Consider the following 15,577-nt stretch of genomic DNA (forward strand, 5'->3'; position numbering starts at 1 on the left):
AGTAGATTGGATGATTGGAATCTCATTAAACATTAAATATTTTCTCCCTTTACCACCAATGTTATGTAGCAGCACTGCATTCCATCTACAAGATGCATTGCAGCAACTCACTTAGCTCAGTTAAAACACATAAATTCTACCACCTAAAAAGACAAAGTCAGCATGATTCATGGGAACACCAGTACCTGAAAAGTTCCCTTCCAAGTCACATATCATCATTCATGGTTGCGAATAATATTTCTGGAACTGATTTCCTCACAGCAATATGCAGCAGCTCAACTGGCTCATCCTCACCAATCTATTTGTCACAAATTACAATATTCTTGAAGGGAAATTAGGGATGAGCAATAAATGATGATCTAATACGCTAAGGTAGTTTCTCGTTAACATTTTCTTGGGTAGTAATGTCCCAGTGTTGAGATGATCAACATCCAACGACAACCACAATTTTCCTTTGTGCTAGTTATGATTATGATTAGTGAAGAATTTTTCTGTGAACTTCATCACTACCATTTTGTTAGGGGTCCTTGATTTGATCCACATTTGATTAAAAGCTGCTTTGATGCCAGCATCCATAAATATGAGAAAACAAAAAGTAGGTGCTGGAATAGGCCATTTCATTCCATGAGTCAGCCCCATCATTCAGTAATAACTGAATTTTGCTCTTCAGCCTGCTTTCCTGGTTGTCCTTCTAACTTTTGATGATTGAAGACGAAGGAGTAGCAATTAACTGAATTGAATTTGTTTTGCTTTTGGTTGGCAAGACATAACTGCATAATTAGGTTGCTGCTCCTCAGATGCTGCCTGAACTGCTGTGCTCTTCCAGCATCACTAATCCAATAACTGCATAATTCTCCACATTGTTACATAGATGCCAGTGATGCACTTGTGCTGGAACAGCATGATTAGAGACACAAATTCTAGAATAGATCTTCAACACTATATTTGTAAAAACCTGTAACCTTTGCTATATGCAGTTCATTCAGTCTTTTCTTGATATAAACTGGATGAATACATTGGCTGGAGACCTCAGGAAAAGGAATGGGTGGACCAAACACATGGTGTTTCAATAAGAAAACAATAAATGGTGATGAATCTCTTTTGTATCTATTCCAGTGAGTAGAGCATGTTTTAAGATGTCCTCAGTATGAAAACGAAACCTCGTCTGCATACCTCCTAACAATACTGTAATTTGTGACAAATAGATTGGTGAAGATGAGATAAAATAAGTTTTTCTCTTGTGTTCTCAACAGATGTAGCAAGTTCAGTCTGGTATTGGTACACCTGGTCAATCAGTTACTCGTGCTGCTAACTGAACCATTCTAGTGTGGACTTTGAAGTGTCTTTGCTACCCTCAGTGCTTCATCTGACTGACATTCAAAAGGTAGGATTATTGACTTATCACAAGAAGAAGGTGGTAACCAATAGGGGCTGTCCTTATCCATGTTTGATTTGATTACATAAAACTTAATGGGGAACAGAATTAATGTTGAGAACTCCCAAGCTGATGCCAGAATGCTCACCAATTCCATACTTTCCCCTACAACCCCACAACTCCACATTCCACCTCCCACTTTTTCTCCCCGTGGCCAGTCCCTTCTCACTTAAATTGACAATTCTTCTGATGCTTTACATCAGTTATGGAATTTTGAGTTCATGAACAGTAACTGCCTCCTTTTTACAATGGAATGCATTCCTTTACACATCTATCCTCCATCAGAGTGGTCTTAGGGGTCTCCCCTTCTTCCTGGTAAAAAGGCTTGAACCAAACTCCTTCCCATCCTCCACAAGCTCCTTTCACTTTATTCGGGTGTGGCCATGGGTACTCACATGGGCCTAGTCACTTTGGGCGGTTTGTGGAACATTCCTTGTTCCAATCGTACTTGTATCTCTCCCCACATTTCTTTCTCCAGTTCATCAATGGCATCAGTGGTGCTGCTTCCCTCTCTTGTCCAGGACTGGAAAAATGTGTCAATTTCACTTTCAATTTCTAGCCTGCTCTCATCTTCAGCAGGAACATCTTTGACTCCTCTCTTCCCTTCCTTGACATCTCTGTTTCCATTTCTGGAGATAGGCTGGCCACCAATATCCATTGCAAACCCACCAGTCCCAAGTTACCTGGACTATACATCCTCACACCATGCTTCCTATAAAGACTCCATGCCATTTTCTCAATTTCTCTGTCTCCGTCGCACCTGTTCTGATGATACCACCTTCTGCAGGGGGGGGCTTCTGAGGATTCTTTCCCAACTGAGGATTCCACACCACTGAGGTTGACAGGACCATCAACCATGTCCAATCTATTTTCTGAAGTTCAGCCTTCACTTGTTCTCTTCCCTCCTAAGCACTGATGGGTTCCCCCAGTCTTCACTTCCAACCCAATGGCATGTGCATTCAAAAGATCATAATTTCACATTTCCACCACTCGCAGCAGGATGCCACCTCCTGACACATTCTCATTTTCCACTTAAGGACCCTGAAACTTCAAGAATCAATATCAAGTCCAATAATTTTAGGGGCTGAACACCTTTTTATAGGTCCTTTACCCCACACCCCTGGCCCTGTCATGATATGGGCTGCTTTCAGCACAGCTAACCCATTTTCACCAACTAATGGCCCCATTATCAGCTTTTCTTTCTCCCTTGGCTTACCATTATCCATTACATTGTCTGTCTAACTGTCTTTCTCTACCTCTGGCCTCTGACTCTACCTATTGTGTACTCCTTTCCCTCCTCCCACCACTTGTCTTTAGCATCTATACTATCTTTTCCATCAGTTCTGAAGACAGGTCACTGGACCCAAGATCTGTTTTCTCTCCACAAATGCTTCTACACCTGAATTTCTCTAGCAAATCTGTTTTTGTTTCAGATTTCCAAAATCCACAGTTCTTTGTTTTGAGGTAGCTTTTTAAACCCAGATTCACATTATTAACTGATTGTGTGCCTCTAACCTGCTGCATCAAGTCAAGCTCAGAACATTGTGCAAATTCCTCGCAGCGCCGTGAAAGCTTCTCCAGTTCCACAATGAGCTTCTCTCGCTTAGCCAATAGCTCAGTCTCTCCTTTCAGCTTTGCTTTCTCAATCAGCTGTATAATTACAAAAATAAAAAAAATTCAAAATCTATGCTTTAAACAGTGTGAATTAGCTATTTTAAAATTTGATTGAATATAAAGCAACACTTCTTTAATTGTTATATTATTTCAACTATAAGTTAGATGTTTTACATGGACTATTAAACATCTAAAATTGTTACTAAAATTTTAATCATTAAAGATGATTGTTCTGTTCAAGCTTGGTGCATTCCAAACCCAATTGCATCAACCAGTTATATCGAGGTCATCCCAAACATGTTAGTTTATATTCAAGAGAAATACCTTGAAGTTTTGACTTCCCAAATACTGTCCTGCATTTATAGTTTAAATTTTCTTCTGAAAGTTCATAGAATCATAGAATGGCTATACCACAGAGGGATGTTATTTAGCCAGAAATGTCTATGTCAGCGGCATATGTCTCTCATCTTTTAGAATGACCATGTTGGTTTTAGTTCTTTCATATGTAAATCCCAGAACTTTTTTTAAAGTTACATGCTCAAGTGAACTTTAACAATAGGTGCCATGTCAGGTCAGAAAATGCATTGAAAGTATGAAGTTAAAATCTACAGCTACGATAATGGATAAATAGACACCACACAACAATCACCAGCCAGGAGTGTTCCCTCCTCGTCAGGGAACACTTCAGCTGTCTGAGACATTCGGCCTTGGACCTTCAGGTGACCATCCTACAAGGCAGTCTTCAGGACAGGCAATAACGCAAAGTGGCCAAGCAGAGGGTGATAGCCAAGTTCGGTACCCATGGGCTGACCTCAAGTGGGACCCTGGGTTCATGTCACACTACAGATGACCCCACTGCACTACACACTCTCTATCACACACACGCTCCTACAGACCTGTACACTCACGCAGACCCTCTCTCAAACACAAGCTCTCTCTCATACGCTCACATATACACCCCCCACACTCACACCCATGCATGCACCCTCTCACAAACGTATACCCCATTACACTCACACACATACACACACTGTCTCACAGACACACACCCAAGTTTGTGGGATGAATGTGTACATGCAGAATTACATTTTATTTTGTTCAAAAACTGCATGAATCCATGCATGAATCTGTAAACCCCTTTTTTTAGAAACAGAATCAGTCTGAACATTGAGGCACAACAAATAGACTTTAACCTCACGCTTTCAATGCATTATCTGAGCTGACATGGCACCTAATGTTAAAGTTCGCTTGAGAATGTAACTTTAAAAGAAGTTCTGGGATTTACATATGAAAGAACTAAAACCAATATGGTCATTCTAAGAGATGAGAGACTTAACAAACAAGCTAGGTCTTTTTCAATTTCAGTTGCATCACACCGTAAACCTTTGCTAGAAATTCTGTGTCTTATGATCTTTTACTTCATGACCACCTGATGAAGAAGCAGCACTCCAAAAGCTAGTGCTTCCAAATAAATACTACAATAGTCTAGATTAGGGTGGTGCTGAAAAAGCACAGCAGGTCAGGCAGCATCTGAGGAGCAGGAAAATTAACGTTTCGGGCAAAAGCCCTGGTTTCCAGCATCTGCAGTCCTTGTTTTTACCCATTATTGTACAATAACCTGGTGTTATATGCCCCAGTCCAACACCGGCTTCCCCAAATCATTTATTTTGTATTGCCTCTATCCAGTCTTTTTGCCAAAATAAATCACTTCACACTTTTCTGCATCAAATTTCACCTGCCTCTTGAACATGCAGTCCACCAATCTCTCTATGTCCTCCTGAATATCTATGCAATCTTTATAGTTTACAATACTTCCAAGTACAATTATGTAATGGCAGCAGTGAATCCACCTCAAAAGCTGCAAAACTTCCTACAAAAATATTAATGACCAGTTAGGAAATGAAAGAAAAGTTACCCCAGAATCTGTGAGGAGCTGCTCTTTTGGTCACATTCTGTCTCTAATATGCTTGCTGCTCCAGTTCTACCAATCGCTGCTTCTTTCAAATAGGGACATAATTTATGACTGAAGGAATAGCAAAGGTGGGAGGGGAGGAACATATGTTAACAGACCTGGTGAATATTCAGGCTGACTCTGCAGCCAACATGCAGGACACTTGGCTCTGCATTTTGAAGGGAGGTAAGACAGAGAAAATTTGCAGAAGTACCAATTAGTAGGTGGGTTGCAGTTTTGGGTATGAATTTTGTGCTTATAAAGGAACCTCTGGTTTATGGAAGTAGGATCAGGTCTCAATGAAGAACACGCTATCCAGTAAGTAGCTTTATTAGCGTGAAAGGGTGGCTGATCTGAAGATGCAGTTCTGGAAGATTGTGATATCTTGTGGTAATTTCTGAATGAAATCAGAACGAATACTAACATTCTGTAATATCATGGTGCATTGTTAATTTCAATGGCTTGCATTTTGCCAGAAGTTCTAAGTGACACATGAATATTGTTTTGATGACTAACCAGATGTGCAAAAACATCCTTTTGCTTCCTAAAGCTAATCCCATCAAAAAGTATTTTTTGCAAACAAAAACGTTGGTATTGACTAATTAATGTTTATATAGTGGTTTTATGATCTATTGGGGCTATGCTCCATTTGAGTTCCTTTTATTTTCTATTTCAGTGGAGATTGATTTTCCCCAAACAGTTCAATTTGAGAATAAAATATCTGTCCTTTAGCTTTAACATGTGTACAAACATTCTTTTTATACAATATATTTTTCATTAAAGTGTGGATGATCATGGACTGAGGAGCATTAGCTTGGATGATTCACAGAAAAGTGAATTAAACCATTTGTTTATCTGATGATTGGCATGAAACTGCAACATTTATTCAAATGTGTTCTCCTTGATGCTCCTTGACTTTGGGAGTCAGTATTCAGACATGATTGTCAGCATTTACTTGAAACAGATAAACAAGTGGAAAGAAATTTAAAACTAGCAGAACAAAACAAAAAATTTTGAAGATTGCTCACTCCATGAAATTAGTTTTCAAAAGGAGCAGCAGTTGTGAAACTCATTCATAGTAAGTTACCTGGTTGCAAGATGTTCACATTTTTACTTTGGAAATTGAGTATGGTAGAACTGTTCACAATAAATTAACAAAACATGCTATTTATATATAATTGCCGGGTTGTACATACCTTAAACATTGCTAAAGACATGAATTTGAGGCTTTTCATCTTGCACTCATTAGAAATAAAATGGAAGAAAGAAAGGAATTTTAGAAAGGAAGCAACAAATTATATAGTTTGAAAAGAAGGTGCCATTTGGTTGGAAATGGTTGCCATTGAGATGCAGCAGGATCTGTTAACTGTGTTAGCTTACTGCCTATTTTTAAACTAGGCAGATCAACCCTGATTTGGTCAGGGTGTTGACCCAGGAATGGCTCCACTGCCTTCTACTCATGGGAATAGTGAATGCAATGTGTAGACATATTCCTTTTGACTTTTCTTATTTGTACAGTAGGTTCCAAATTAAAAATAAATACATATATATGTATAGCACATACACAAATATTATGCTAATACACATACATACAAAAGTATAGTCGTTCACATGTGTTAACTTGCATATCTAAAGATTAAATCCATAATATAAAACTCAAGTGCAGAAAGTAATGTCAGGGCGTGACTGCATTACTTAATCAAGGGGTTGGGAGAATGAGAAAAGAACCCAAAAAAGCAGTCCTCAAGAAAAAAGAGCTCTAAAACAGCCTGCAAAATAGTATTTTGATCCACTTCAAATTTCACAACCAGCTCACCAAAACTTCTGCCCCAAATTTATTCAATTTTCACTTCTTTTGTCTCCATTATGAACTTTTCAAAACTATCTTAACAACAATTGAATCACTCCCTCTAATCACAATATTATTCATTATCTATTTTCCTTATCTCTGTCTGTGAAGAACATTGAGATACTGAAGGTCAAATATAAATGCAAGCTGTTACTCCGTGTACCTCATCATTTTCATCAAAAATAGGATTTATGTTCCTTGGCCAAAGTAGAACAGTGGCATGTAAATCCAGGTCTGCAGGATTGAATATATAAACATCTAACAGGTATTCTAACCTGCGACGAAGTTCCTGTAAAACAAATAAGAATTATATACACAAGAGCTTTTGGGTGTAGAACTTCCTGTGGAATATGAATTCATCTTTAATATTTATATTTCATTGATACTGAGTTCTAAAATCATTTTATGTTTTTGAATAAGAATTCAGGACCAAAAAAATTCACGTAACCGCACAGAGGTAGATTTTGTAAGATATAGGCATTAATGTCAATTTAGTAATTGTTTACCAAATAAACATTCTAAAAATGTGACTCTCTATAAAGTGGATTTTACTAGGAGTGGGGGTGGTGGGATGGCCTGGGGAAGGGGTGGGATGACTAAACCACCTCTTCACTATAAAAATCAGTCAAGTATCTTATTGGTGTAAAATCTGGGCGCCTTGCAATAATAATACGCTAGTTGCATGTAAGGACCATATCTTTGTATTTTTCTGTGTTTTTGTTTGTTGTTTCAAATAAGAAAAGGATTATTTTAAAAATTAAGGATTGTGAAAAGATTACTGCACTTTTTAAAAGCAAGTTACCTGACACTCCTTGTAAGTGTTGTTTGCACTGTTGTTTGTTGTGGTATGGAAGTTTGCAAACAAACTGAAGCCAGGACATATGTATGCACAGTGATTGTAGCTAACTGGCATGGGGAATAGTGACCCATTATTGATAACAAAGGCCTTTGCCTGTCAATGTCTATGTGATGGACTTGCACATAGCTGAACAGATTGTGGATATGAACATTTTGGGCCGAAACCACCAGACCTCCTGAAAGGAAGAAGCCATACAATCATAGAGTCATTGAAATCTGCAGCATGGAAATAGGCCCTTCGGTGCAATCTGTCCATGTCGTCCAGTTTGCACAATTAAACTAGTCCCACTTGCCTGCGTTTGGTTCATATCCCATTATAGCTGTCTATTTTCTGCAGTTAAAAACCACCTCAAGCCTGAAGAAAGCCAGTTTATTTCCTTCAACAGAGACTATCACCTGTGGCTTTTAATCAATATGTCAGAGACCTTAGAAAGTGAACCAGTCTCTTTTATTCCTGCAAGCAAATTAAGTTTGCTGAAGCAGGAAGATTGAGGAGCAGCAAGTCCTGACAAGCAAAAAGGATCACCTCAGTCAACACTGTGGACAGGGATGATTGAACTTTCCTTCTGCCCGTGATTCCCAAGTATTTTTGTCTCTGTCTGTATGTACGCATAGGGGGAATTTTATAAGAGGTTTAAAGTTTTAACTAGTAGAGTTACATGGCGAAAGTGAGGACTGCAGATGCTGGAGATTAGAGTTGAGTGTGTGGTGCTGGAAAAGCACAGCAGGTCAGGCAGCATCCAATGAGCAGGAGAATCGTGTTTCGGGCATAAGCCCTTCATCAGGATGGGCTGATGAAGGGCTTTTGCCTGAAAAGTAGATTCTCTTGCTCCTTGGATGCTGCCTGACCTGCTGTGCTTTTCCAGCATCACACTCGACAGTAGAGTTATATTTTTAGATTATTTACAGTGTGGAAACAGGCCCTTCGGCCCAATAAGTCCCCATCAACACGCCGAAGCGCAACCCACCCATACCCCTACATTTACCCCTTACCTAACACTACGGGCAATTTAGCATGGCCAATTCACCTGACCTGCACATCTTTGGAATGTGGGAGGAAACCGGAGCACCCGGAGGAAACCCACGCAGACACGGGGAGAATGTGCAAACTCCACATTGAACCCGGTCTCTGGCGCTGTGAGGCAGCAGTGCTAACCACTGTGCCACCGTGCCACCCATTTATATGTTGATAGTTCATTATTGTTTTGCCTGTAGTGATAATCTATGTATTTGTAATAGATAATTATTGTTAAGTAGAGAAACCTGGCCATGCTTTCTATCAACCTGGGTTAAAAGACAGATAAATTGGAAAACTTTGTGTACTTCTACAAAACTGTTAACTTTTGTGATGATTCTGGAAATAGCAAGGCTTGGTTCCCAGCGCACTAAGTGAATGAAATGTAACAAAGTTTGGGGTTGTTGAGATTGATATGAAACAAAGGGAATGTGAATTCGGCTGTGGCATTAACACAGATAAAGGAAAAAAGCCAGCTTCTGTACATTTAAGACATGGAACTGGAAATGGCAAAGGATTTCTTGCAAGTGGCAGAGTTGGCTTTGTTGGTTTTAAGAGAACTTTCAAACCCCAGGTTGATTGATTTGGAGAATAAACTGGAAGTGGCATTGCCTGACAGAGCTACAAAGCCAGAGATAGTTGAAATACTAGCAGGGCACTGCGTTTAGAAGAATTACAAGAGAAACCAAGTACCCCAGGAAGTGAAGCATCAGAACCAGGTGATACTCAACACAGTTCAAGCAGCTCAAACCTTATAAAAGAATGGAGAAACTAGAGAAGGCAGAAAAAAGATAAGGAAAGGGAAATTAACAGGAAGGAAATTGACCAAAGGGCTGTTAGACAGGCAGCACTGATGAATGATAATGATGATGAACTAATCCATAAAACTAAATCTTTCTCCATTTACCCTATAAACTTGACCTTGATAGAAATTGAAAGAGTAAAAGAAAAGCAAGTAGCTAGGGTAAAGAATGGATAGCTGGGAATGCTCAAGGTCTTCCTCAGATCAGAATGTAAAATGCCGAGAGTGGAGGTCAAAATTGGAAACCAAGACATTTCCATTGTAAGAAGATGGGACACATCCATTCAGAATGTTTGAATTTGCAAAGGAAACCCATGGGACCTATTGAGACTTATAAGAATTTATCTGAAAAGGCCACAGATCAAATAATAGCTTTAACCAGAACTAAGTGATTCGAGGTAAACACTGCTGTGGAAGATGAGAGATATGAAGGTGTCTTTGCTGAAAGAGAAGATAACCCCCTTTTTCTTCAATGAGCATCCAAGGCCATAGCTATGCTAAAAGGAACAGGGGATACTCAAACTCTCTTGCTCAAGAGGAATTTATCTTTCTCTCCAGAGAGTTCAATGAAAGCAAAGTATTAGTAGATATAGGTAGAGAGTATATCTCAGTTTTACTATACAATTGGCTTATTGTCTGGACAAGTGGTAGTCTGGGTAATTAGAAAATTACCTGTGTTTGGAGTTGATTTACTTCTGGGAAATTACTTAGCAGGAGTGAATGTTATAGCTTTACCTATAGTCACAGAGGTTCAGTTGAGGCTAAAGAGATGGAACAGTTTCAAGAACAGGTTCTAGATATTTTTCCATTGTATGTTGTGTCCTGAGCAATGGCTAAACAAAGACAATCACCAGCGGTCATGGTAATACCACAGGTAGTTGTCAGGGTACCTAAAACTGTATTCATGAATGGAGATAATTAAAAAGTATTTGGAATGTCTTTGTGACTTAAGGCTCAGGAAGCAGATCCAGAATTAAATCCAGAGACAGCTTGTATTGAAGCTGAGGCTGAAGGAGTTCCAGAGTATCACTAAATTAAAAATGACATCCTCACAGACCTGCAGACAAAAAATAGGCGGGTGTTTATCAAATAATGGCTCCACCTATATCATAAGGAGATATTTCAAATAGCACGTGAAATTCCTGTGGCAGAACATATCGAATTTGGAATTTGCAGGGAATGATGAATAGGTATTTTACATGGCCAAGACATCATAAATGCAGAGTGCAGTTTTGTTAAGCATATAATATATATCAGGTAGCATGAAAACCTCAACATGTAATCAAACCAGTATTTTTGGACAACCGTTGTATTGAATGCTTGTAGATTGTGTAGGATTAATACTGAAAATGAAAGTAGGACATCATTTTATCCTTAAAATTATGGATATGACAATCTGATCTCCAGAAGGTATTCCTTTAAGGGAAAGTGCAATTTCTGAACACTGGGGCTTTACACGTATTAGAGGGGTGAGGTTTTGGGTGATGGAAAATGTAGGCTTTAAAAGCAAAAGAAAAAGGGAGCTTTGCAAGTTGGATATTGGAATAACAATGTACGATGGGACAGGAAGAGTTAAGGTGTACAAACATAGATAAACAACAGCAAATAGGATCAAAGGAAAAAAAAAGTTAAAACGTAAAAATGAGTGACTCCTTCCTTGAATGCACACAGTATTCACAGTGAAAGTAGAAGAAGAGAAATAGATTTTCTAATAATAAACAACTGCCCTCCTGTAAAGGCTAAGGAAGGTAGGAGACAAAGAAAAACTGTAGAAATCTAAATAAAAACAAAAAATTGCCTAAATATGCCACTGGTCAGGCAGCATCTGTGGAAAGTAACAGAGTTAACATTTCAGGTTTAACCACGAACTCTGTTTCTTTTCACACATGCTGCCCAACCTGTTGAGTATTTCCAGCTTTTCCTGTTTCTTCACAAACAAAAGAGGAGATACAAAACCAAGGTACTCCACACTAACACAAAATGCTGAAAAAATATGACGACAGTATGCATGGAAGGTATTGCAGACAGGAACACATTCATTGCAATAGTTTCATGTATTATACTAGTCGTATATTATTGTATATTTCCATTTTTGCACATTCAATTAATTTGATTTTCGCACTCTGTGGCCAATGTCACAGATGACTACTAGTATTTAATTACTTACTGATTTATTTCATACTTACTTTGATTCTTTCATTCAGAGCTGCAACACCTTTACTTTTTGCTTCATTCACATAATCTATCACTTCCAGCATTTCCTTTGTATTCTCAGGAATATTCAAAGCTTTATCTACAATGTATTCAAATTCATGACAAATTCTAGAGAAAATAAAATTGAAAATTATACTGTTATAGTCAATAAGTTTAAATTTAGTAAGACTGCTTGTTAATTATTGAGGAAAACATTTTCCAGGAAGATATAAATGCACACTTGGAAATTTTCATGTTAGGTTATGCATGAAGTTAATGGTGGGTTGTCTTCTTGAACCACTGCAGTCCGTTTTATGTAGGTAGACCTGCAATGCTGTTTGGAAAGGTGTGCCAGCAACACTGAAGGAATGGCAATATATTTCCAAGTCTCGTTGGTGAATGGCTTGGAGGGAAAGGTGCAGATGGTGATATTCCATATTTATGCTGCCCCGACCTGCAAGATGGTAGTGTTTGTAGATTTAAAGGCAGCTGAGCTGACAGACTACCACAGCAAGAACCATCTACCTTTGTGCCAAGTATGATTCTAACCAGTGAAGAATTTTTCCCATGATTCCCATTCACAACAGTTTTGCAAGGCTTCTCCATGCCACACTTGGTCAAATACTGTCTAAGGAGCCCTGATGAATTTCTACAGTGCATCTTGAAGATAGTCACACTGCTAAAGTGGTGAAAGGAGTCATTGTTTATGGACATCATGCCAATCAAATAGGCTGCTTTGTCCTGAATGGCGTCAAGCTTCTTGAGTTTTCTTGGAGGTGCACTTATCCAAGCAAGTGACAAGTATTCTATCACACTTCTGACTTACGACTGCAGATAGCAGACAGCTTTAGGTAGTCAGGAATTGCAGAGTTCCTACTCTCTGACCTGCTGTTGTATTTATATGACTAGTTCAATTCAATTTCTGGTCATGGCAACTTTGAGAATGTTGACAGTGGAGGATTCAGTGATAGTATGTCAAGGAGTGATAGTTTGATTCTTCCTTGTTGGAGATGGTCATTGCCCATCATTTGTGTGGCTCAAATGTTATTTGTCTCTAATCAGCCCAAACCTGGATATTGTCCAGGTTTTGCTATATTTGGACGTGACCAGCTTCGGTATCTGAGGAGTTGGTGCTGAACATTATGCAATCACCAGTAAACATTTCCACTTCTGACCTTATAGTGAGGGATGGTCATTAATGAAGCAGCTAAAGATGGTTGGGCCTAGAACACTAACCTGAAGAATACCTGCAAAATAGACCTGGGGCTGACATGACCAACTATTAACAATCAGACCATCTTCTTTTGTGCCATTCAAGACTCCAACAAGTAAAGACTTTTCCTCCTGACTCACAGTTTTTCCAGGCTCCTTCCAGCCACACTCAGTCAAATGTTAAGGAAAGTCGCTCTCACCTAATCTAATTGCACTAATTAATTTAACTGTACAAATGCACATTCTTGTCAGATGTTCTGAACACCATCATTTTAGTACAAGAAATTCATATTGCATGTAAAAAAATGTCTTTCAGGATTATAAAACAAGAATTCAATTAATAACCATTTGTTATTTCAGTCATCAACATCATAACACTGACTTACGCTTCATTTTCTTCTCTGTGTTTTGCAACTAATCCATCCAGCAGTATATCTGCAAAGCTCTTTGCTTTTTCTGACAATCCATGTTTTATGTCTTCACAGTCCAATCGCACCATATGAAAGTGGGCAACTTTTATTAAACTCATGATCTCCACTGACAAGTGACGAAATTGTTCTATGAACTTAACAGAAATTTCTGAATTATTGAAATATTAAAGAGGAATTACTGGGTTTTGACTGAATATGAGATTGTCATCAGCAAGTTAATATTACATCATATGTGTTTACTATTGTTTTCCTCCTCTTCTAATCACTTCCCTCTCTCTGTCTTCTTCTCCTAATCTTTCAACTTCCCCCATCTTCTCAAGTAAGTCAGTCAGACCTGCACAGTTTCAGCACTTTGACACTTCTACCTTGTGGCTGTGCTTCATGTGTGAGCCAAGGCAGTGAAAGCTTCCAGAGTTTTTGATTATAAAGAGTATCGATGCAGAAATAAATGCTCTTCTTACCCAGTAGCCATGTATATTTCCAAATAAGAAGCATGGAATCAGAAGTCTTATCTTTCTGTTTATCTTAAGAGTGCACAGGCCTATTTTGGCAGCCCAAAATTCTTCAGCTAAAAGCTAACAACATTCATGAGAGATTCAAACACTTTCAGACCACTTCTGATCTGCACAACTCAGTGCCACATTTGTTATTAATTGAACTATGTGAGAGTTCAAGCTTCAATTTATTGCTATTTTAAATCAATCAAGTGAATTACAATACTGCCATGAGTTTCCATCTGTGACAGAACTTTTCTCCATAGATCAGAAATGGTTTTAGAATTCATTGGCTTGCCTTATATCATGAAGAGTTTAGCCAATTCACCATGAAAGTGTTGGGTTTAATTTATATTGAACTATTACTTTTAAGTTAAATGGAACTCAGAACATCTAAAATTTCTAAAGCAGGCAGAGAATGGGGAAAGAGAAATTTGTATTAAATTTATATAGACAAGAGTGAAGAATGTTACCACAGCACTCACTTTATAGTTTAAATTGAAAGAGCAAGCATTAGTTGATTCATTCCATTATGGCAACATTGTGTTAGTTGTTTGAAAAAAGGGGAAAACGTTTCTGGGAACAACACGTAAGAGCACAGAAGCCATCTTAACAAATAAATTTGCTGCCCAATGGAAAAGTAGAAATCAGTACTAGCTTTCTCATCCATAGGGAAGAGAGAGCAAGAATCAATCATCTGGAGTCAGATTTGTGCACAATTTAGGATGTGACTAACTTCTATAAAATGAAATCAGGAACACTTTGACTGTATGATGGAGTAGGAATTCAAATTGAGAAGGGTGGGTGGCAGATTGCAGTTTAGAGACCATAATAGCTTGGGGATGGTTTAAACTCAACTAAGACTTTCAACTTATCTTGCCAAATAAAAACATTATCCTCTCTCTGTTCACTGGCTTGCAGTTTCATCCAATTCACTCAAACTCACTCTGGAGACTCTATCACAGCTGTCTTCAAAACATAGGCAAAAGGGGACAAGGAACAAATAGTCAAATGAGAGACTATCCCTTGAAACTCAGAACAGTTGATCAACTTGCTAGTAAAGGAAGTGAAATTTTCTAGAACTGTTACTCAGCAAGATTACTTACTAGTCACAAAATGGAACAACTTGAAAATTCATATCTGTACTTAACTTACTGAAATGATAATCATAACCATACTGTCTGGAAGGTAACATGACGGAGCATGATATCCCATTCATAGAACAAAGGGATTGTATTTGTATATCTTTTGGTCATACTTTTGTATGGTTAGAGATGTAAAAGGAAACGTTGCAATAGTCCCAGGAGACCACATTCCTGCTCTCTTTTTAGAAAGTGACAATTGTTGGTAGTTTAATTTGAGGGTTATGAATCCTTAGAATTGAGTGAGGTTAAAAAGGCAAGCCCTTTATGGCAACCTCAGCCATAGCAGGAATTGAACTGATACTGTTGGCATCATTCTACTTTGCAAACTAGCCATCCAGCCAACTGAGTTAATGTGCAATTATCGTAAACCACTGATCCAAGGGACACAAATTTAGCTTTTAAAAATGATCAGGGAGCGTGACCTGGATTTTCTGATAACACTACTGATCTCAAAGAAATCTGTTCACACTAAGATTTTGTGCCCGTGGATGGCTCTTGTGGTACAGTAGAAGTGTTCCTATCTTTGAGCCAGGAGGCTTGGGTTCTAGTTCTACCTACTCCAAAGGTGTGCAACAACA

At 38.5% G+C, this 15,577-nt stretch overlaps 1 protein-coding gene across 2 annotated transcripts in view; it reads right to left on the bottom strand.

The window, feature by feature from the left end:
• The window catches only part of dnah12 (dynein, axonemal, heavy chain 12), a 284,710-nt gene that overhangs the window by 209,957 nt on the left and 59,176 nt on the right, over positions 1–15,577 (bottom strand). For both annotated transcript variants that reach the window (XM_043708118.2, XM_087994328.1), the window contains 4 exons: positions 13,316–13,494; positions 11,711–11,846; positions 7,013–7,138; positions 2,951–3,085 (listed from right to left, as the gene is read on the bottom strand). In XM_043708118.2, the coding sequence (XP_043564053.1) occupies positions 2,951–3,085; positions 7,013–7,138; positions 11,711–11,846; positions 13,316–13,494 (576 nt within the window). The remainder of the gene's footprint in view (positions 1–2,950; positions 3,086–7,012; positions 7,139–11,710; positions 11,847–13,315; positions 13,495–15,577) is intronic.

Source organism: Chiloscyllium plagiosum, unplaced genomic scaffold, assembly GCF_037043375.1.
Source record: "Chiloscyllium plagiosum isolate Xiang-an unplaced genomic scaffold, Cpla_swu_hap1 HiC_scaffold_14, whole genome shotgun sequence".
NCBI lineage: Eukaryota > Metazoa > Chordata > Chondrichthyes > Orectolobiformes > Hemiscylliidae > Chiloscyllium > Chiloscyllium plagiosum.